The 21,279-nt window shown below is 34.5% G+C and overlaps 3 protein-coding genes and 1 long non-coding RNA gene across 22 annotated transcripts; 3 read left to right on the top strand and 1 right to left on the bottom strand.

Moving 5' to 3' along the window:
* Positions 1-2,201: 2,201 nt before the first annotated feature.
* Positions 2,202-8,924, top strand: LOC140813522 (probable protein phosphatase 2C 60). Of its 15 annotated transcripts, none has more exons than XR_012113970.1 (12): positions 2,211-2,401; positions 2,947-3,071; positions 3,512-3,575; positions 3,704-3,812; positions 4,998-5,151; positions 5,366-5,491; positions 5,640-5,763; positions 6,032-6,108; positions 7,244-7,420; positions 7,577-7,631; positions 7,919-8,016; positions 8,111-8,245. XR_012113970.1 is itself a non-coding variant. In XM_073172031.1 (11 exons), the coding sequence occupies exons 2-11, from the start codon at positions 2,955-2,957 to the stop codon at positions 8,624-8,626; spliced, it is 1,080 nt and encodes a 359-aa protein (XP_073028132.1). In that variant the 5' UTR covers positions 2,202-2,401; positions 2,951-2,954; the 3' UTR covers positions 8,627-8,924. The 15 variants fall into 15 exon arrangements, 11 of the variants coding, with proteins under 11 accessions (XP_073028132.1, XP_073028136.1, XP_073028135.1 ...); XR_012113973.1 differs by having other exon boundaries at positions 2,212-2,401; positions 7,339-7,420; XR_012113971.1 differs by lacking the exon at positions 7,919-8,016 and adding an exon at positions 8,426-8,924 and having other exon boundaries at positions 2,213-2,401; positions 7,244-7,296.
* Positions 6,439-7,237, bottom strand: LOC140813524 (uncharacterized). Its single transcript, XR_012113974.1, has 2 exons — positions 6,648-7,237; positions 6,439-6,567 (listed from the first exon to the last, which is right to left on the bottom strand). It is a non-coding gene; the product is annotated as an uncharacterized lncRNA (long non-coding RNA).
* Positions 8,925-9,471: 547 nt separating the features above from the next.
* On the top strand, positions 9,472-15,939 carry LOC140813561 (uncharacterized). Of its 5 annotated transcripts, none has more exons than XM_073172120.1 (6): positions 9,472-9,825; positions 9,990-10,045; positions 10,725-10,779; positions 12,211-12,291; positions 12,365-12,605; positions 15,642-15,939. In XM_073172120.1, exons 1-4 carry the CDS (start codon positions 9,606-9,608, stop codon positions 12,288-12,290), a joined length of 411 nt encoding a protein of 136 aa, XP_073028221.1. In that variant the 5' UTR covers positions 9,472-9,605; the 3' UTR covers position 12,291; positions 12,365-12,605; positions 15,642-15,939. The 5 variants fall into 5 exon arrangements, with proteins under 5 accessions (XP_073028221.1, XP_073028220.1, XP_073028218.1 ...); XM_073172119.1 differs by having other exon boundaries at positions 12,360-12,605; XM_073172117.1 differs by lacking the exon at positions 10,725-10,779.
* A 439-nt stretch (positions 15,940-16,378) lies between these two features.
* Positions 16,379-20,994, top strand: LOC140813560 (uncharacterized). Its single transcript, XM_073172116.1, is given in 8 exon segments — positions 16,379-16,888; positions 16,891-16,921; positions 17,831-18,035; positions 18,733-18,937; positions 19,063-19,253; positions 19,547-19,700; positions 19,796-19,960; positions 20,316-20,994. Coding segments are annotated over 8 exon segments (1,551 nt in total). The 5' UTR covers positions 16,379-16,747; the 3' UTR covers positions 20,775-20,994.
* The last annotated feature ends 285 nt before the right edge of the window (positions 20,995-21,279 follow it).

The following is a 21,279-nucleotide window of genomic DNA, read 5'->3' as shown; positions in this document are numbered from 1 at the left end:
TGTCTCAACATTCGGTTTTTCAACTTGTGAACAATTACTACCGCATAACAAAAATAAATATACTACATTAATAATACATTTGTTTTTTCGGATAAAAGTGTTGGTGTGAAAAAAATGAGTATGTCTCATGTGAGAGACCGTCTCAAGATCCCAATCTATGAGACGGGTCAACCCTACTCATATTCACAATAAAAAGTAATACTCTTAGCATAAAAAGTAATATTTTTTTATGGATTACCCAAATAAAGATCGTCTCACAAAATATGACCCGTGAAACAGTCTCACGCAAGTTTTTGCCGAAAAAAATATGGCAAAAATTCTATTACATACTTACATTTTTATGTTTGAGATTCAATTATAACAAATTTCTCCTTCGAGTATAAAAAATATCTGTAATAGAATTTTTGTCACGATACCCGTGAATAAGCAAAAACCTCATTGTATTTTAATTAGGAGCATAACTTAATTTGAAAATCAACAAGGGAATATTGGTTTCACACTTTTAATGACTTTTATGGAATATAAAACTCTATGAATATTCAATCTAGATTTTTACATATTTTATGAAGGTTTAGTGGTATCCAAATAAAATTTTGTAGAGTTTTAAAAAGTCACGTGATATTCAAACTTGTTTTTAAAAAAATTTAGAGAATCTAGAGGTTTTCAGAATATCAATAGATTTTTAATGACTTTATAAATTTATATTAAATACAACGGTTGAAAGCATGTGGTATAACTATAAGATGTCAAATATTTTTTTTGATTTAACATAAAGATTTATATGAAAATTTAGTTGAAAAATATCTCAAACTCAGATATTTATTAATTTAACAAGTATTTGTTGCAGTACATAACAAAAAATTATTATATTTCATTGGTCATAAATTGAAAATAAAAATAAAAATTTTAATAAGGAAAATTTATTTGTATTAATCACAAATAAATTTTGATGATTTAATTATTTTGTTTAATATTTTACATTTTATTAGAGATGAGAGGTACCTAAAATATGTTTGGTATGTGGTGTGTCACAAATTAAATTACAAATACAGCCACTCCTTCTCATTTCAATTTTTTGACATGGCTGGAATAGATGGGGAATAACCATCTGTTCAGTTTTCTTTCTGAATAGTTTTCGTTTGTGTAATAACATTGTCATTGTTTCATCGCTAGTTCAGTTGTTTTAGTTTATTGCTTCATGCTTGGCGATTCAATTAATTTCATCAGCTTCATATAAGAAAAAAATTAACTCAGCGGCAATCAGATAACATATTTAGGACTTATAATATACTATGTTATGTGTGACGCTCGGAGTCGAAGAGGACGAGGTGATTGTCGGTACCACGAAGTTGCACCGGCAATAAGCTACTCATAGGCATGCTTATAAAGCGAACAGAACATTAATGAACAGATATCACATAGGAATGAGATGGATTTCAAAACTGTTCAGGTATAAGAATGTGCAGTTTATGATGACTTAAAAGATTTAATATATATTACTCATACAAAAAAAATGTGCATATTTTTTTCGGATGTTCATCACATAAGAACTCCAAAAAGCGACATGGATGACCCCCTGGAAAGTTTCCTATTGTTCGTGTGAGCGATGACATAACTCATAGGCTCGCTGGAAAGACTCATCTTGGTACAGTGGGGATAGTCGTCGAATATGAGACATTATAGTTGGTATTAGAGCCAACTTCTCTTAGTACGGTATAGTTCGGAACGAACCTAGCGGAAGCTGGTAGGCACGTGACGCCCGATACCGAAGAGGGCGTGGATGATCGTCGTTGTCATGAGGTTGCATTGCAATTAGCGGTTTCTGATGGACTTTTAATTGTGTTTGGATTTGTGAGAATATTCAAAAATTGAAAATGATTTCATACTACAATGAATTTGAAATCCAACATGATGATTCAAAAAATAAATGAAATCATTATCAAGTTGATTTATCAAACAAATCGATTAATTTGTTATTATGAATTCAAATCAAACATTCAAAAAGCATTCTAAACACGTAAACAAATTCTTAATATTAGTATTATATTAATATTAAATATTTAAAAATGTTACAAATTTATTTAAAATATCAAACTCTATTTATATGCAATTTATTAAATATTTAAAAATGTTACAAATTTATTTAAAATATCAAACTATATTTATATGCAATTTATTTAAAAGAAAATAAATGTGAGAAGATAAAAAGTGAAACTTTACACGCAAAACTGACCGCAGCCCCATTCTTGTTCAATCATTTCATGATATCCTTTTGGTTTTTTATTTCAAATCTCTGAAGGTTTTCTGGAATTTCTCGGAAGACCGATAATTTCAAGATCACAATCCCAGCTGTCGCCTCTCGCATCAAGATTGGAAAATTCGCGTGCTCTCCGCCGGCCAAGTATGTGAAGAAGCTTCTGCATAAACCATTTTGTATTTAGCCATGATTATTGAAATTCTCGCATTTAATAGTGATTACTTGAAAAATAACTTTAATCTTCAAGTTTCTTGGTTGCGGATCGCATATTTCCATGTTTCAATCATTTTTGCCCTGGTTAGTGACAGATCCATCATCAATGAAAAGCGGCTATAATTTTTGGGCATATGCCAGAGGAATGGGAAAAAAAATGGAAGTATTTTAAGAATTGATCTCGACAAATATAATTTATTTATTTGTAGCGTTAATGTAATTTGAGTCTGAATGTTCAGCGTTGCACTTGAATGTCAGTTAATGTCTATTCTAGTTGTGATGAACAAAAAAAGACCTCATTTAAGTTAGCTTGCTGTTTGATCTTTGCTGAAAGTATCGAACTGGATTCTATATTTCAGAATTCAGGAAGTCAAGTGTTTGATTCCACAATTACCCAAAAGAATTTACCATGTTCTTATTTTTTTTGTCGAAGTGCTCATTTGAATGGTTGTTTGTAACTTCTGTTTTCTGATCAGTTAGAGAGATGGGTGTATACCTCAGTACTCCCAAAACGGAGAAATTTTCTGAAGACGGTGAGAATTATAGGCTCAAGTTTGGTCTGTCTTCCATGCAGGGGTGGCGTGCTACTATGGAAGATGCTGTAAGTAATATATTTTAACTTTCTATCAGACTTAATCCCTTTTTACAAAAGCTTTTTGTTGGATGCAATTAACTTGTTTTGATATAACATGGAAGATACTCCCACAGGCCCCTACACATATAGCATAGAGAAAGAGAGAGGAAGAGCACATGGACTCTTTCCATCCCGCAATAAATAGATGTATGGAGGCAAAAATAAAGATACGGGATGTAGTAAAATTAGATCCTTCAAGTTTGGGTGTACTAAGATAATAGGGGCTCTGATACAAGTGCACATACGTTCGATATTATCATCATAATTCTTTTTGAGTTGCTTTGATTGGCTTCGGGTTGTTTGTTAGGTTTTTATCTGGTGTATATTTTTTAATTAAGATTGGTTTTATCCTCCTTTATTTCATGTTTAAATTATTGCTTAATTTGATGTCATTGATTTTCTTATAGCATGCTGCAATCCCTGATTTGGATGCTTCAACTTCATTTTTTGGTGTTTACGACGGTCATGGAGGTGAGTTCATTGTAAGCGAGTTCTATATAGATGTACTCACATATTCTCATAACTCATGTTTTGTTCAATAATTTTTCCATGTGAAAATATTTACTTTTTTTGGTTCTATTGTTTATTTCCTTCCGCAGGTAAGGTGGTTGCCAAATTCTGTGCTAAATACCTTCATCAGCAAATGCTCAAGCAGGAAGCATATTTAGCCGATGATATAGGAACTTCAGTCCAGAAAAGTTTTTTTAGGTTATTAATATTTGATTATATTATTTGGCATCAGCAACTTTCATTGAATCTTATGTGTTTAGCGCAAGTTTTTTATTGTATGTACTTTTAGGCTCATTCCATGATGTGTTCCTGCCGTAAAAGAAGAAGAATTTCTTTTTTTAGAATCCACTTATTCTACCTAAAAAGTGTAATGTGCATGCACAACTTTTACAAATACTTCACACAAAGATTTCTGCCAATATCTAAAATCATGACAGACTGCGTTTAGCTTTTGCCAGAGAATATGCATTCATGCAAAAGATCCAAAAGTGATTTGAATAGTCCTTTCTTTGACAGCAATTGTGTTTGAGAGAAAACTATATGTTGTCACGCTTAAAGCAAAATATCGCCATCTGTCTATTTGTTTTGCATATCAAAGCAAAATATGGTAACTCTTAACAATCCAGGTGCTAGAAATGTCTACAATGTTTGTTCACTTGGACAAGAATTGTAGTTGGTTAGTTTTGGTTAACACGCATAAAATTCTTTGGGTTGACATGCAATATGAATATACGTTTATGTATTACTCAAATACTCAATGAAAAATTCGGTTGGTATCGCAAAGGAGACCCTTCGTTTCCAGTAGAGTCTTAGAAATTTTCTTAGCTAAAAACAGTCTAGAGGATCCTAAGATGCTTATAAGCTTTTCTGCATGAAGTCAGGTGATAATTATTGCACTTTTGATGTGTGCTAGGCTGCGTTCCACGGTTCCACCACATTGAAATATACTTGGATGGATATCTGGACGGTCAAATTCTATGCCATTAAGTTAACATCATATGATGGTTAAATTATTTTTTAGTTCTATTTACTATATTTAACTTATACTGCTTTTGATATGAAGTGGAATGTGTCGATTTGTTACAGATATTTCTGCAATGAAATGCATCATGTACTTTTTAAACTGTGGGACTGTGGCTGGTAACTAAGCCTATGTAAACTCTTTAGAGGCTGTGTAGTACATCATTTTCCCAAAGAAAACTCTCACTGGTATGACTGGTTTGTTTTTCTGATATGCTGAATAACATAGCGAATTATTGGAGGTTAATGCTTATCCTGCAGTTTCCAGCGAGTGTTGGAACTTTTTGCCTGGAAGCATTGGTGTCTCTTATCCCATTTGCGTGTTTTCTCCATTTAATGTGTCATTTTCTGTTGTTTATACAGGATGGATGAGATGATGCGGGGGCAAAGAGGGTGGAGGGAGCTGGCTGTCCTGGGAGATAAAATGAACAAGTTCACTGGCATGATAGAGGGTTTGATTTGGTCTCCAAGAGGGAGCGAAAAGAACGATCAGATTGATGATTGGGCATTCGAGGAGGTGCTCATATTCACGAATAGAATAGCTAAATTTTCTTTCCTTGTCTGTAATAATGCATACTGGTAATTCATTGCATATTTGACTTACTTGACCTGCATTGCATGTTACAGTGCAATGAATAAGCATGGTATTTGTATATTTAAATGAGTCTGGTGATGATGTGTCAGTATTCTGATATATATGTTTTTAAAGTTTGGTTGATTGCTTTGCACAGGGGCCACATTCTGATTTTGCTGGACCAACCTCTGGGAGCACTGCATGTGTTGCTATAATCCGGAAAGACCAGCTAGTTGTTGCAAATGCTGGTGATTCTCGCTGTGTAATTTCTAGGAATGGTCAGGTAGAATGTACTACTAGTATTTTTGTCATTGCTTGTTTATACTGTTCCAAAATAATATAAAAGTGCAACGTCTCTTAACTTCCATTTTTTTTCTCCTTTTAAATTTTTTTGACAAAAAGATAGTATTGTGTGCTTCTATCTGCTTCAGGCTTACAACCTTTCAAGAGACCACAAGCCTGACCTCGAGGTTGAGAGAGACAGAATCTTCAAAGCTGGTGGTTTTATCCACGCGGGTCGTGTCAATGGCAGTTTAAATCTTGCAAGGGCTATAGGTGCTATATAAGTCTGCTTGGTGCTGTTTCTTGGCTATTTTAATTTTTTAAAAACATTGAAAGTTGGTAAATTGCTTGTGCTTGGCCATGCGTTTGATCCTTTATTGGGACATTGCTATTAATTCCATGGCAAAATCTGCAATATAACATTTTGCACAAGTTATAGTTATTAAATTAAAATAAAATAAAAGCACGAAAAAATATATGATTTTTGATAATTTACCTGTTTTATTTGAAAGGATAATTGACCAGTTATAATATCCGGCAGGTGATATGGAATTCAAGCAGAATAAGTTTTTGCCAGCCGAAAAGCAAATAGTAACTGCCAATCCAGATATAAATATAGTACGTTATTTCATTGTCTTCTATTGTGAGTTACTAATTTTCATTGTTGCATGCATGATGCAAACTTAAGTTTTGACCTCCTGTTCTTGCTGTAACGGCAAAAGGCTGATAACCACCGTGGAAACTTTATCAGAAATTTAATGTTGTAACCAGGCATGATACTTCAATTTGTTGAATTCCTGCATGCGGCTGTTTCTTTACTTAATTCTACAGAATACATGATAACCGATAAGAGTAAAATATTTAATGAACCAAATTGGGACCAAAAGTATTCAATTGATTTTGGTCATGGGAACTCCACAGTTTTTTCTAACCAATAATTTCAGTGAGGTTATTTGTATTTCACGTACTTGGTCACCTCTTGGTTCGTGGGATGAAACAAGGTAAGATGTAATGATGTATAATATAGGGTAATAAATTGAAAAATATGAATAACATAAGGATTTATAATTCAAATTACTGTAGAACGTGAGCCAAACCCTGGAATCTGGATGAAATAAGAACTTGGGAATAACATAAGGATTTATAATTCAAATTACTGTAGAACGTGAGCCAAACCCTGGAATCTGGATGAAATAAGAACTTGGAAATAATCAATGTCTCATCCTTTGCAACAAACCGTGCCTTGGTGAAGTTTGGGATCATTTATTCAAATTTGGATGAATAAGAATGTGGAAATATTCATTTTTTTTTCATTTGGAGGGTCATTTGTTTTCTTGGAATAAATTTTGGGATCATTTATACTATATACCATTTTGTCATTTGTTGATCTGTGCTGAAATTCTAAGGGATTTGGTTCTTGAAATGGAACTGGTTCATTTCTACCTACATGTTTGGTAATTATCAGCCTTTAGGTTGGCCTTTTTACTAAACTACGCTTCAAGCATACATTCTCCTATTTGGTGTCAAGGATCGAAACTTTGTCTAGTGCAACTAGTGAACGACTCTGCGCCTTTGGACATGTCATGCCTTGATTGTAGAAAATATAACTAGATATACTATGGTCTAATAATTTGCAGTGGATAATTAGATATTGCTCTGTTATCCGAACCTTTCATAATGAAATCTGAAGAACTGTTCTGCTTATGGTAAGCCATAGAAATAATGATGCCACTTTTCTTAATTTTTTAACCAGGTTGAACTTTGTGATGACGATGAGTTCATTGTGCTTGCCTGTGATGGCATTTGGTATGCTCGAAGAACTAAAACTTTGTTTAATCTGTATTTTAGATGCTCAAGGCAATCCCCTTATGCGGGTACAAAATTTTCAAGTCCACTGCACTGTTTGAAGAAAGAACTCAAGATTGTTTCAGTTGGTTTCTCCCTAAAATTTTAGTTTTTATTATTTTTCTCACTCTGACTCCTAATTTTACTGTTAGTCCTGTAAATTTGTTATGTAACAAAAAATTCTTGATGCGAGACTTTGTACGTCTTCACAGTCAAGTTGCTAATTCTTGATACTTTCCAGGGATTGCATGTCAAGCCAACAACTGGTAGATTTCATTCGTGAGCAGCTTAAATCTGTAAGCCCTTGGATAGTTTATGGAATGTTCCGAGTCTTAAATCTTGAACTCATTTAATCTTGTTTGGTTTTCTCTGGTTCCTTTTTTTTTGTTGATATAATAATTGAGTTGAACATATCATACTCCAAGAAGAACGTGTCACATTTTATTCTGCTAAATATCATTTTGATTGTGCCATCTTTGACTTGATTAGAGTCTTTCGTAACGGAGCATTATCACCAAATAGTTCTCAAAACAAACCTGCCAGGTGTCTTGTTTGTTTCTTAAATGACAGACAGTGTATTCAGTTTCTGTAGGTTGAATGATAATATGATTGAGTTCTCTGTTTTTACCGTTGAGGAAGGGGGGCGAAAGTTGAAAGTTCAACACTGTTCAGAACTTAGAGGTGTCATTCTAGTAACTCATAACTTTTGTGCGAGGGTTGCAATGTTGTGATTAAAATCATATGATTTCACTAGTGCAACATTCTTGTGTGGCAGGGACGAACCCAATATTTACAATAACCGGCGGAGAAGGGGGTGTTAATGGGTATTACAGATTAAAATTTCAAAATGTTTTCAACTGAGTGGCGACAAGCATCCCCTCCGCCGAAAGCCTGGTCTTCCCACCGAATGGTAAATTGAACATTCTAGTTGAAATGTTGTGGGCAGGAAATTCTCATGTGGTTTGGTGGGATCTTAGGTTTTTACTCTCACAAATCTGTTTGAACGTTTTCAACTTACTATGTGGATCCCATGCCATGTTTGCCTATAGAGTATAGACTTATCCCATTTATATTTCACGTGCTTGTACAGGAGAGTAAGCTGTCTGCTATCTGCGAAAAAGTTTTCGATAGGTGCCTGGCACCCACTGCTGGAGGCGAGGGCTGTGACAACATGACCATGATACTGGTGCAGTTCAAGAAAATCACACCATCGAGTACATCTTCAAATGACAAATCCTCCACTTCTAAGGAAATAAAGCTCGACTCAAAGCCAGCAGAGGCGGAAACATAGACTGCCTCTTCTGTTAAGCAACATTCGATTCTAGTGTTTGAAAGTTCCAGTTAGTTCGTGTACAATCAATCAGGCTGGAGCAGATGCATTCTGAGGACGAACTGGGATACTCCTCCGGTTGTCTTCAAACTAAATTTGAATTCGACAAAGTGTTTGCATAGATGACTCAACAACAGGTTCGAACATCAGAGATCTGTACTACATTTCTGACATGTTTGTGTGATGGATGAATTTTCACTAATGTTGATATCTGAGTTAAGTTACAATTTGAATGGAGGTTTAGCCTTTTGTTCTTGATTATTTTATTCTATGATTAGCTATATGCAATATATTAAATAATTTGTTGTGGTGGTGAAGTCTACCATATTTATCTCAAACCTTTCATTCTCAGCATAATTTCAATCCACCAATTAAATAAAACAAATTATTAACATAGTAATAAACATTACTATATTTATATTCTTTCTTTCATTCAAAGTAACAATAATTTTTATATATGAATTATAAAAAAAAAAGGAGTAAATTTATATGAATTAAAAAATAAATAAAAAAATTAAAAAAAAACAAAGTGATTTGTATTGAAATTTTAATATTTTATTAATATATATTTTATTATTATTAAAATATATTATGATAACAAAAATTAATTATTTTAATAATGTCATATTTACTAATATATATATATATATATATCGATGAGGTGTCACTCATCAGATGTGATGAAATAAACAATGGAAAGAAGATTTCTTTGCTGGCGCGGTTTATCATAAAACTATATTTTAATTGTTTAACACAATTTATATATATATATATATATTTTTTATATTTTTTTTTATGATTTGTTTAACCATTCCTTCCACCCCACAGCAGTCGATCGTGCTCAGCAACGAACTTTATTCTCCGAATTCTTCGTACCCTTTTCCGAAGACACCCTCAGGAAAAAGAACTCGAATTTAGTCGCAAGAATTGAAAGAGAACGATGGACAGCGGTGGTAGCAGCAGTGGGGGTAGCCATAACGTGATACCCGAATCAGTTATGGAGGCTGTGAGGAGAACATCAAGAAACGTTGAAGATGTGGAAGCAAATCTGGAAGAGTTCCTGTCCTACTGTGATACAGAAACCCTTTACCATTTAGAGCATCTCGAAAGAGCAAATGTCCTTTTGATGATTGCCAAAGCCAACACCACCCTCTTTGCTTGTATGCAGATCATGTTTTGTCATTTCATCCATGTTTGTTCAAAGATTAAGCATGCATCGTTGATGTGAAGTTTCATTTTTTTTTATATCCTATTTTTTGTATTACAATGAGAGTTATTGAAAGCGATTCTCTAATTTCTATTTTTTGATTGGTGTAGTTTACAGTGAGGTTGAGGTGCAAGGGCGTGGACCCAGATGATCATTCTATCAAAAGAGAATTTGTATGTTTCTTTTTATCGCAGCCAATGTTGAACTCCTCCTCCCATACACTCAAACTTTTTGGCTTATGTGGTTATGGTGTTTAATTTGATGAAACTACCTGATTTGAGGTTTTTCATCATATGCTTCGTAGGTAAATATGTTTCTTTTCGTTTCTTGATGTAGTTGTATGTTATAATCGTTTCCTTGGTCTTTATTATACTTTTCTTGTTTGTTACATGAGCTCTTTATTTCTGATAGCGCTGGTTATAGATTACATTGAAATGAGGTTGGGCAGGGATGTTCTTGTGGTTTCGTCATGCCATTGCATGTTAAATAGTTCCCTATGAGGTTTGGAAGGGTTCTTGTTCCTCCATAGATGATTAATGCGTTAGCCATTCATGTTATCTGGTATCAGTCTCTCAGGGAAGGGATGGAAAAAGTTCAATTACTTCTTGCATTCTTGATGACCTATCGACTCAAAGAAATTATTACAGGTCTTCAAGTTGGAGAGCTTGTTTTTCTTATTTGCTATTTTTCTTGTAGTCACATATGTGGATATGCAGAATTTCAATTTAATTTATTAAAAAAATTAGTGGTGGTTTTCTTAATTGTTTCTGTTGTGTGTATTGGTCTTATCGGATACGAAGTTGGCATTGTTATTTATTTTTGTTTATTTTTTCCTGTTTGCAATGAATTTAGGAGAGATTGAGCTTGTATGAGGAGAAATTGAAGCAGTGCATGGACTTGAACAAAGGTATACATAAACTTCCTTTCATTCTCAAACATTAAGACATTAAGTAGAACTCTGCTCAGATTTTCCTTTCGTTGTATTATTGTTTCGAAAACATACAATTAAGGCTTTTGTAATGTACAAATAATCATGTTACCTTTTTCGAGCATAATTGCTTATGGTATTGATCATAGTTATCAATGCAAAGACAAGGGCCTGACACAACTAGGTGCAGGGCACAGCCGGATGTGGCTTATTTGCCCTGATGCATTCCAGGTTGCAGCAGTTCAAAGAGGCACGCGGCAGGGTGTGCCTTGGAGGAAGGCTCCAGTTGCCATAACTTAAAAAGACCTTAAATATTTAGAAGCCTTCTTTTTTCACCCGGACTGTAGGCTGTAGCCCTTCCCTTTCCCGTGCCAGCAAGATTAAAAAGCTTTAAAACTCCATAACCAAGAGAAAAAGGAAACCCGCTACAATCATTCAAAACACCCGCAAATATACCTCCCCTATGTGAATGTGTGAGAATCTTAGAAAGAAAAGCTAACGACCTAACATGGAATTTGCAAGAATTGTGAGAGAATAAGCTTCTTGAAAGAAAATGTCTTGAAGAAAATGGGGAGCAGTATCTGTATTTAAAGAACTAAGAGTAGTTTATGTTTTTCAATTTGTCACTCATGACTTCTGTATTTTTTTTAATTCCTGAATATCATCGACATTGCCCAAGAGATTAATTAGAGTGTCGTATAGCTGTTTGCACGTATCATGCATGCAAAATTTTATTTGAATCAGACATTTTCATCAATCTACCACTAATATTTTTTTGGATTCCATAATCATGATTCGTGGTTTACCTTATTAGAAAAGCATATTGATAGCAATTAACACTCAACTTGGAGTTCTTATAATATAAGTGAACATATAAATTTAAATAGAAAAATGAAGTGAAACGAATATTTGAGAATTAGTGTTGTACATAAGAAGGAATATTATACAAACTAATAAAAAATTTATTTATATGCCTGTTTGATTTTTTGTAAGTAAAGTTTGGATGCCATATAAAAGAATTTTCTCCTCATACTGATATTCTAAAATGTTATGTATTCTTGTGTTTCTCTTCGTTGACGCACATCACCTTGCGCTTTGCGCCTAGGCCCCATGTCACTGCGCGCTTTAGTGAATTTGCACTCTAAATGATCATGGTATTAGTTACTACTCATCTAAGAAGTCAATGGGAACTGCTTCCATCAATTCTTGACACCTTTATTTCCTTCATGTGAATGTGAAAGTTAGATTGTATGGTATATTGTCTTGAAAATTATATTTCAAGTCATATTTATGTACAGGGAAATTGGCACTTTCGTGTGCACTATATCTGCCATTTTGGTCTTACGATGGCTAATGTTATCTGTGAGAATGGCTTTACTATCGTTGTCCAACCGTCGCTTGTTTTTGCAGCGCCTCTTCGACCTTCAACAACCATTAATCCCCAAGCAGCTGCCCGCTTTATTGATCATTCATTGCCTGATCTTTCTTGAGGTATATGATTTTGTTTTTATAGAAATGTAGCATTCATGTATAGTTGTCAAAATAAATCGATTTTGCAGAGCAGAAGCAGAGTATGAGGGAAGTAATTCAGGGGGAGAGCCGAAGGATTAACTATTTGGAGAGAAATATTCAAAAGAAGAGAAAATATCAGGCACCGAAGAAGCAATCTGTTCGTTCGGCAGCTCAGGAATTCCTTGAGAAAGCATCACGTGAACTTCTTGGTGATAATAATGTTACAAAAGGACCTTTACAATTTCAATCTGAGGATCCCGAGGACGAGTCGTAAACTCTGGATTGATCCTCTGGTAGACTTGTGTTTTTTCTTCTGCAGTTTCGTTTGATTTTGCTCATAAATGTTATCTTTTGATATGTGATTTCACTATCATGCGAGAAATGTTTCTTGGTTTTATAGTTTCCTTTCACAAATTGTGGGTTGTGTGATCCCTGAAAAATGAAAAAGAAACTTGATTCTTTGTTCGGTATCTGCTGAAGTTCTATGGCGAAGTAAAAGAAAACTAAAGAATTATTAGACTTTCTTCTATGTTTGGTTGGTTTTTATGAATCACTTGTGTATATTATTTTTGTATGTTCAAAATGTTCTCTAGGCATATTTGGCCATGCTTATTTGGCATCTACGTATACCATTATTTATTTGATGTTTTTTCTCTTGAATCTCAGAAGAACTTATCTGCAAATTTTTTATTTATAAAAAAAAACTTATTATGATTGTACTTGCACTCTGTTAAAAAAATTAACATCCATTATATTCGAATTAAGTTGTGTTGTTAATTATGATCGAAAAGAATTTACTGATATTATTTGCATACTTATTAATGTGATATTTTAATTGGAAATCACCATTATAAGTCAATTAAAGAACTTGAAAGAATGTTATACATGGTTATTTTTTTTATGTAAGTTCATCAATACAAGTTGATGTTAATTAGTCTGCATGGCTTTTTTGTTGATTATAATTTTAATGTTTTTTAAATAGAAAACATGGAACTGGTGACTCATAGCTCGTCTTACACTAAGGTCCTAAGTTTGGGAAGAGGTCTCGAGGTCGAGACCCAAGTGTAATAACCTTCTCCCCTAACTCAAAAAAAAAAAAAGAGGAGGACAAGGAGATGTAACACAATCAATGCTATGATGAAGCAGATAGAAAAGGAAGCAAGTAGTTAATATTTTCCCATAACTCTTCTTTTTTTAGATTTTTTGCATGGCGAGTTTTGTGGCAAAGTGGATCCAGTGGGAAAATGAATTCCAAAACTTTCCTGAAATCAAAGTGCTCCACGCAAGCCAATAACCTTACTTTTGTGTACTTCCCAGACAACCAAGCAGGGACTTAGGCTTGCCGACCTGTCTCCACTAGATATCGTCTAAAGTTTGCATAAATGTTTTTTCGTAAAGTTTGAAAATGCCAATTTCACCGAAGGATGCTAATTGACAGCGAGGCTACAGGCATGCAATGATGAATTTTATCATTTGTTGATAAAATACTTGGTGTTGTTTGATTTCAGAGTTATATATTATGGAAAATGTTGTGTGAGTTTACGAAAGAAGCTACCTCTTTCATTTACATTTGCATAGCGCCTGAGTTGTTAGATTCTAGTGCATAGATTAGAGATATACAAGCCATGCTACCACCATAAAATTTCGAGTTATAATCGGAACTCTTACCAAGTCGGTGTAATATTCTGTCCACTTCTAACAGTTTTTATTTTGATTTCATGTTAGTAACTTCTATCTTTTGTTTAGGTGCTAAATTTTTTTCTCTATTTCATCATGAAGTTTGTGGTCAATTTGGGAAGGGATGTGTGTTCTTTTATTTAAACAGTTTAATTAAAATGGTTAGGATTTTACTGCTCGCTTAAATATTCCAATTGTTGGAAATGTATTACATGGTTTTACTTCAGGCTATTATCGGTTAATGCCTTGTAAACTTGTGGAGTTATGTGGTTTTGTTCACTTACCAAGTGCCACCTAATATGCACTCTGATATTGGTAATTGAGACACCATTGTCCTTAATAGTTGAATAAACCATGAACAGTTGGTCTGCTGATTACTCCTCCCCTTGGCAAGTACTTGATTGCCAACTTTAATTGATTCTGTGCCCTTGGAGTCACCATAATACTTCCAAGCAAATGTAGGGAGAGGGTGTCGGTAGCAAATTTTCTGTTGCATTTAGGTTGACATAGTTGATAATTTTTGGCCCTCTGTGGAATAGCTGAAAGAACTTTTCTAATTGAAAACTATTAATGATATCTATAGCCTTAGTCAGTTGTAATTGATATGTGTTTTACACCGCGCTTGCAAATATAGTTTTGGGTCTTAAATTATTTAATTTCCCTAAAGTAAATCACTAAAAGGATTCTTCTAAATATATTGTCTCATCTGTGTCTACTTATTTGCCAACTTTGTATCATTAAGATAGTATTTGCAAATGCTTTAAAAAAATTATTATGGACTTTTCCCATACAAAGTTTTGCAAATTTATAAAGAAAAAGTCCATAATGATTTAAACATTTGCAAACACTACTTAAGTCATTCCACATGTAGCTTTTGGGATATCATAAGACCATTGATGAGATGTTTATAAGTTCAATTTCATGATTTCTAGTGTTGGAATTATTGATAGTGGAGTGCACTGAAAACATGGAAGATTATATGTTGAACAGGGTGTAATAATTGTCTTTTAACACTCACAGGACACCTGGCCTAATAATGCATAAGATAATTTTGGGAGAGATTGGTTCTCTAGTCTGAGCTAAATGTTTAAAATTATCAATATTTCATATTTTCATAACCATTTGAGTTCTAACGTGGGAGATATAATGTGTTCTCTGTTGTTTGATCTCTTATAGAGACTGCATAACTTTGGTACTGAGTTGAATGATTTAAATGTTGAGGAGGATATTAGTTTTCTTATTTGAACTTTCAGAGGATTTTTACATTAAAAAAACTTGTATTGCCTGGCTCATCCCTTCACATTGATATAACTTTCTTTTACAGTATCTCTGTAGGATCCTATCTTTTCACCCTCTTTACTTCTACTACTATCCTCATCCTATATCTTTTCTACTATTTGAACTCAAATACAAATGAATGATTCCTCTATTTCAACAAGTGCTCTCTTGTTTTTTGAATGATTTGGTTGTGAGAGTAGTATACATTTTTGCGGTTCCTACAGTATTGAAAATGGGGAACCTACAATCACTCGGTGGATATTTGCTTTTGTTGCTTTTATGTGAATATAAGCACTAATCCTAATCCTCTCTTACCATTCTTTGATTGTTATTCTGTATTTCTCTAGCTCTTCTGACTACATCTCTCTTTGCAGGTTCACACGACTTCACGTTGCCGGTTTTCATTTGTGAAATTCATGGTAGATTGCTGATGCAAGTGATCGCATATGTTCTGGCCCTATCTATCCCCAGGGGTCCTTTCATTAGAGTGGCCGTTTTTTTAAGTAACTTCGTATTCCTCTGCACTCTCAAACATCAGAAGACATTAATATTTCTTAGGCGGAACGAGATTCTCGATTATTTTGCGAATATCACAGCCACTTCTGATGATCCTTGCAGTTATATAATGTACTTTATGGGCATATTCCTTGTATTTGATCCACATTCAGTTTCTATGCGTCTTATAGAAACTATATTTGGCATATTTAGGACTTAAGATGCGATTATATTTGTCAATTTTTTTAGAACTATATTTGGCATATTGATTTTCTTGATTTGGCATCTTCTTTGCAAGGGAACGTGCTTATTTCCTGATTTTGGTTCACTATTGATTTGTTTCGAAAGATGGAATTTTTACTGTTTTCGTCTTAAAACTGCACGAGAGTGGCTTTCTTTTCGAAATGTAAGAAAAATTGGCTCATAGTTATCATATTGGAATCTAAACTATATTTTCATTGCATTATATAAAAAATTTATGGCATAATCTTCGAGAGATGAAGGTTGGTACCTAGAAAAATAATCTCCTTCAATGGGTGTTTTAAAGTGCTTTTCATTGTGTTTGAAATGAAATTGAAGCAAAGATGCTACAAATTTCATTTATACAATTTTTTTTGTGTATAATGAGAGTAACGATTTGTTATTATTGAGTGTAAAATCGTTTCAAATGTAAGATTTTATTTATTTCGATGTAAATTGGCCGTAAGCAATGGTTCTAAAAAAATTTGGATTATAATTGAACTCCAGTCTCCAAGCAAAGATAAAACTCGGGAATTTCGTCATGGCTTGAGAAATGGAAGTATATGAATCGAGGGACCGAGGTGATCTATCTGCACATTGTTATGGATAACTGACGCCGCCGACCATTTACGAAGTTCAAGAAAAAAAGAAGCATCTGTATGCTATACATAAATATATTTATATTTCGGAGATGTCGAGACTTTAGCCATAATATAAGAAAATTAGTGGGAGATCCAAGAAAAGGATGAAAAATTTGGGAGTCCCTCTATTTCTAGTCGTTCTTCCTGTTTGGTTCTACGCTTCTACTGCAGAACTTCACTTTTCCTCTGACAATGGCGAATGCAAGGCATGGCTGGTTCAATCAATCCCAACTGATATGCCCCAATCTTTCTCGTCGTGCCTGGTGTTCTTGCCAGTGGTAATTTGACCTTTTTGTACCTTTTCTTATTTGAGACAGTAGAAAAAATGGGATATTTTAACCTATGATGTTCTGGTTTATTGATTTCTTAGTTTGTTTGGCTCTTTTCACTTTTATTGTGGAATAGTGAAAGGTTTCTTCATATAAAAGGGTTTTTTGAATGGACTATGCTAAGCTGAGATTTGGAGAACATAAGAGTTAGCTGGTATGCTCAAGCTGATGCAAGTGATATGCTGCAAAGTTGAGATGCATTTGTGTAAAAAGAACACAAAATGGCAATCATTGTGGGATTGGATTTATTCGTGTAATTTATTTATTTAGTTTAAAATATCTGCAATTTTGGGTTGATTTAGATACTGCCTGCTTCATTCATTTAGGAAGGTGTTTGTAAAATTGTAAAACAACAACTACAATGATTACGGTGCATAATTGAAACAAAGTTCTACTCTAATAAGAAATGGAAAATATCTCAGCATCCCTGGAGAGCTTCTCCGGCAGATGATCAGTTTGTCAGAAAAGCGAAGTCCACAAGCACCACAGAGTAGTCAATTTTCTCAAGATTTTAAGAATGGCTTACACACCAACCCTTCACATTTGTTTATAGATTTGATCTATAAAGGGTAACAATAGTATCCTTTAGTAACTTTGGTAAATCATTTGGGTTGCAAGAATGGATGCAGAGTAATTTGCTAGTGAAGCCTATTGTGCATAGTCGTGCTTGATTGGATCTATACAAATAATATTTATTAAATTCCTTGCTTTGTTAGTTTCTCACCGAGCTTACATGAGTTATAAATTCCTTTACACGCATCTGCACCTGCTCGGGCATAGGGACCTTTCAAAAATTCCTTGCTTCTTGGGCACTATTTAAATGTTACCTTATTACTTTTGTTCATCTGATTGAACCAGCTGACGTGTTTCGATGGTTGGCTGGAAATTCTTCATCGAGCCTGGACATAATTGCACAATACTGGCAGTTGATTGCACATCCGCATGATCCTCGCTCCGGGGATTATGGATACTCAAAAGATGAAATGCAGAGATTTGGAGCTAATGAAGGGTTTGAGGTCTACAAAGCTTTGGAAAGAGCTGCTGATCGTGATATTAATATTCGGTAGGTGTATGTACTGATGTACATTTTGGGGGAAATACTGATAATTCATTTCTGCATTCTTTCTGATGGAATCACTATATTTTATGAATGGGTATAATTAGGGCCTACCCCACTTGCATCGTTTATTTTTTGCTTGGATATATCAGCTAATGGCTACTTGTTTGCAAATGAGTTTGAAACATCTGTAAGCTTCTTGACTTTGTCTTCAAGAAAGCTTGTCACGACCTTTAATTCACTCTCAAGCCTGAAATGAATTCTGAATCTTGGTCAGTTGAGCTAACCTGTGTGTCTCTGAGTGGATTCGTGAGCCTCCAATTATGATTTTTTGTTTTTGTTTTTAGCCATAAGAACTACTTTCTTATTTTATATTTTTACACGACTTTCCCAGCATAAGCACAAGCTAAAAGTTTTAACTAGTTCCTGGATTTTCAATCCTGTATTTGAACCATCTTCTGCTTCTTATGATACTTCGTTCTCAGTGTTGACCTAAAATGCATGGGCAAAAACCATCTTCTGCAGCAATTTAGCCTAGTGATTATCTTATGAAGTTCTTACTGTATGATGCTTTTGATTGTAGAAACATCTTCGCATGAAAATGAGATTATAACAAATTTTCTCGGGGCTCTCAATTATTAATTCTTTGCTCATGGAAAAATCTTTACTTTTCTTCAATCATTTTGAACTAATATCATTTCAGATTTTTACAGCACTCTGGAGTCTATCCTGATTATACCCAGGAACCAAGTATGCTTGCATCAGGAAGACCAAACGTGAAGAATGTAACTTTACTACTTAGAGATTGGTGGGGATCTGGTATAGTTCATGCTAAGGTCTGGATTTCGGATCGTCGAGATATCTATATCGGATCGGCAAACAATGACTGGAAATCTCTAACTCAGGTACCGTGAAATTTACATCCACAACAAATTTTCTTATATCCACCAAACAATATCTAAAGGTGCTACGAAGTGAATCATTATGTTTCTGTATCGTTGAGTTAATGTAGGTTATCATATAATATGTAGGTAAAGAACTTGGGGTTTATCTTGTTGGCTGTCCGAATATAGCGAAAAAAGTCGAGCGCTACTTCGACAACTTGTGGAAACTAGCCCATCTAAATTCGTCAGCTTATACTAGTTTAGTGCGGGATAAAACATGGCAGACCATTCGAAAAGTTCCGTGTTGGTCGCATTTCCTCTATAAGAAAGAAAGGTGCAGGTACGTTGGAAAATATGCATGAAAAATAATTTATGATTTTCCTTTCTTGTTCTATGACAAAGCATAATAGTATCGATGAAATTTTCTGAAAAAAATCTCATTTCTTGTGGCTTCAAAGACCGTAATCATATGTATATAATTTCCCAGAAATTGTCTTATGATTTGCAGATTTTGGACATTGATTTAAGTGTTATCATGATGTATTCATTATCGTCAAATCAGGAATAAGGCAAGTAAAAAAAAACTTGCTACTAACTTGTTCATGTAATTTATTCTGCAATGTTTCTTCTCAGCTCACCTCTTCCTAAATCCGTGGATATCAAGCACGTAATCGGCTATCCCGAGTTATCCGACCCTGATATGTTTAATGTTACAGTTAGAACTCCTGGATTAAACCATTCAAACTCAGAGCCTCAATTCAGTTATCTTTCGTTTGCTCCACCAGAGGTTATTAAATTTGCGAAATATTTCTTAAATCATTGGCCAGCCTTTGTATCTGGTCCATTTCATGCATTGTGCTTATCCACTCTCCATTTTGGCAGCTTTTGTTTCGTAAGTACCAAACCGATGAACAAGCCTGGGTGGATACAATCAAATCTGTTGGAAAAGGAGGAACGGTTAGAATAAGTACTATGGATTGGCTTGGTCAATCACAATACTTGGCTCAGACCGTGTATTGGTCATCCCTTTCTTCTGCAATATCCGAGGTAACTTTCAGTATGTAAGTGGCAATTATGTTATTCAAAAGCTCATTTTCTTTCCCATTTCCCTTGTTCCTTTTTCTTCCATATTTACCTGGGTATCTCCACCAAAGTGCTGAGATTATACATCCTTTTTAGTGGCAGACCCAGGATTTGACTTAAGGAAGGGGGATTCATTCAATATTTCAGCAAAATTTATATTTAGAAAAACTACAAATAAAATTTTAAATTATTCTTTTTAATCATCCTTAGTCGGATTTACGCCTATCCCTTCGGTGTTACCGCACTATGTTGGGACTAGTGTTTCCATGTTCGACCTCAAAAGACTGGTGTTAGATGTGTTCCATGTTCTTGGTTTTAGGTTGTCTACGCGAAGCATGCGAAGGTACAGCTATTAGTTGCATACTGGGCACATTTCATAAAGAACACAGATCCATACCTAAAAGATCTCCTCTACACCAACACCCTGTGCTCTTCTTCAAGATACAACAAATGTTCTGGAAAAGTCGAGATAAAATATTATCTTGTTCCGGGATACAATCTAACTGGTCCTGCCATCAGAAAGGGCTCAGCAACCGGAAACATATACCCCGGCTACACACGTGTCAACCATGGAAAATACGCGGTAAGCGACGTTCGAGCCCATATAGGGACCAGCAATCTAATATGGGATTACTTCTATACCACGGCAGGAGTCAGCTTTGGGACTTATAACTACGCAATCGTGTCTCAACTTCAAGAAATCTTTGAAGCCGATTGGAATTCACCGTATGCAGTGCCAGTTGAGCCATTGGAAAAAGGTCATGTGTATTCAAGCTGATGGGATTTCGATCGAAAGACAAGTGATATGCGCTAATGCACATACATCGACAGGATATGTGTATTTTTTATCAGTTGGTTCATTATTATGGAAGATCCATGGTGGTTCGTTCTCTTCGTTGTGAAAGAGTTGGAGCCACAATCAACATGGATTCATTCATCTTATGTTACATATGATTTGGTTAATTTGGTTAAATGTCAACGTAATAATTACAAATCAATGTTCATGTAGGCATCATAGCTATGATTTCAAGCTAGACTTTGGCCGTGTTTACAATAACTTATTGGAGTGAGTTTCATGTGAGACCGTCTCACGGATCCTAATATATGAGACAGGTCAATCTTACTCATATTCACAATAAAAAGTAATACTCTTAGTATAAAAAATAATACGTTTTCATTGATAACCCAAATAAGAGATCCGTCTCACAAATATGACCGTGAGATCGTCTCACACAAGTTTTTGCCAACTTATTTTAGTGTTTTCAAAGTTTTAACTAATATAA

The sequence above is a fragment of the Primulina eburnea genome, chromosome 15 (genome assembly GCF_022965805.1).
Source record: "Primulina eburnea isolate SZY01 chromosome 15, ASM2296580v1, whole genome shotgun sequence".
Classification (NCBI taxonomy): Eukaryota; Viridiplantae; Streptophyta; class Magnoliopsida; order Lamiales; family Gesneriaceae; genus Primulina; species Primulina eburnea.
The sequence above is the reverse complement of the archived record's forward strand: the minus strand, read 5'-3'. Positions and strand labels throughout refer to the sequence as shown.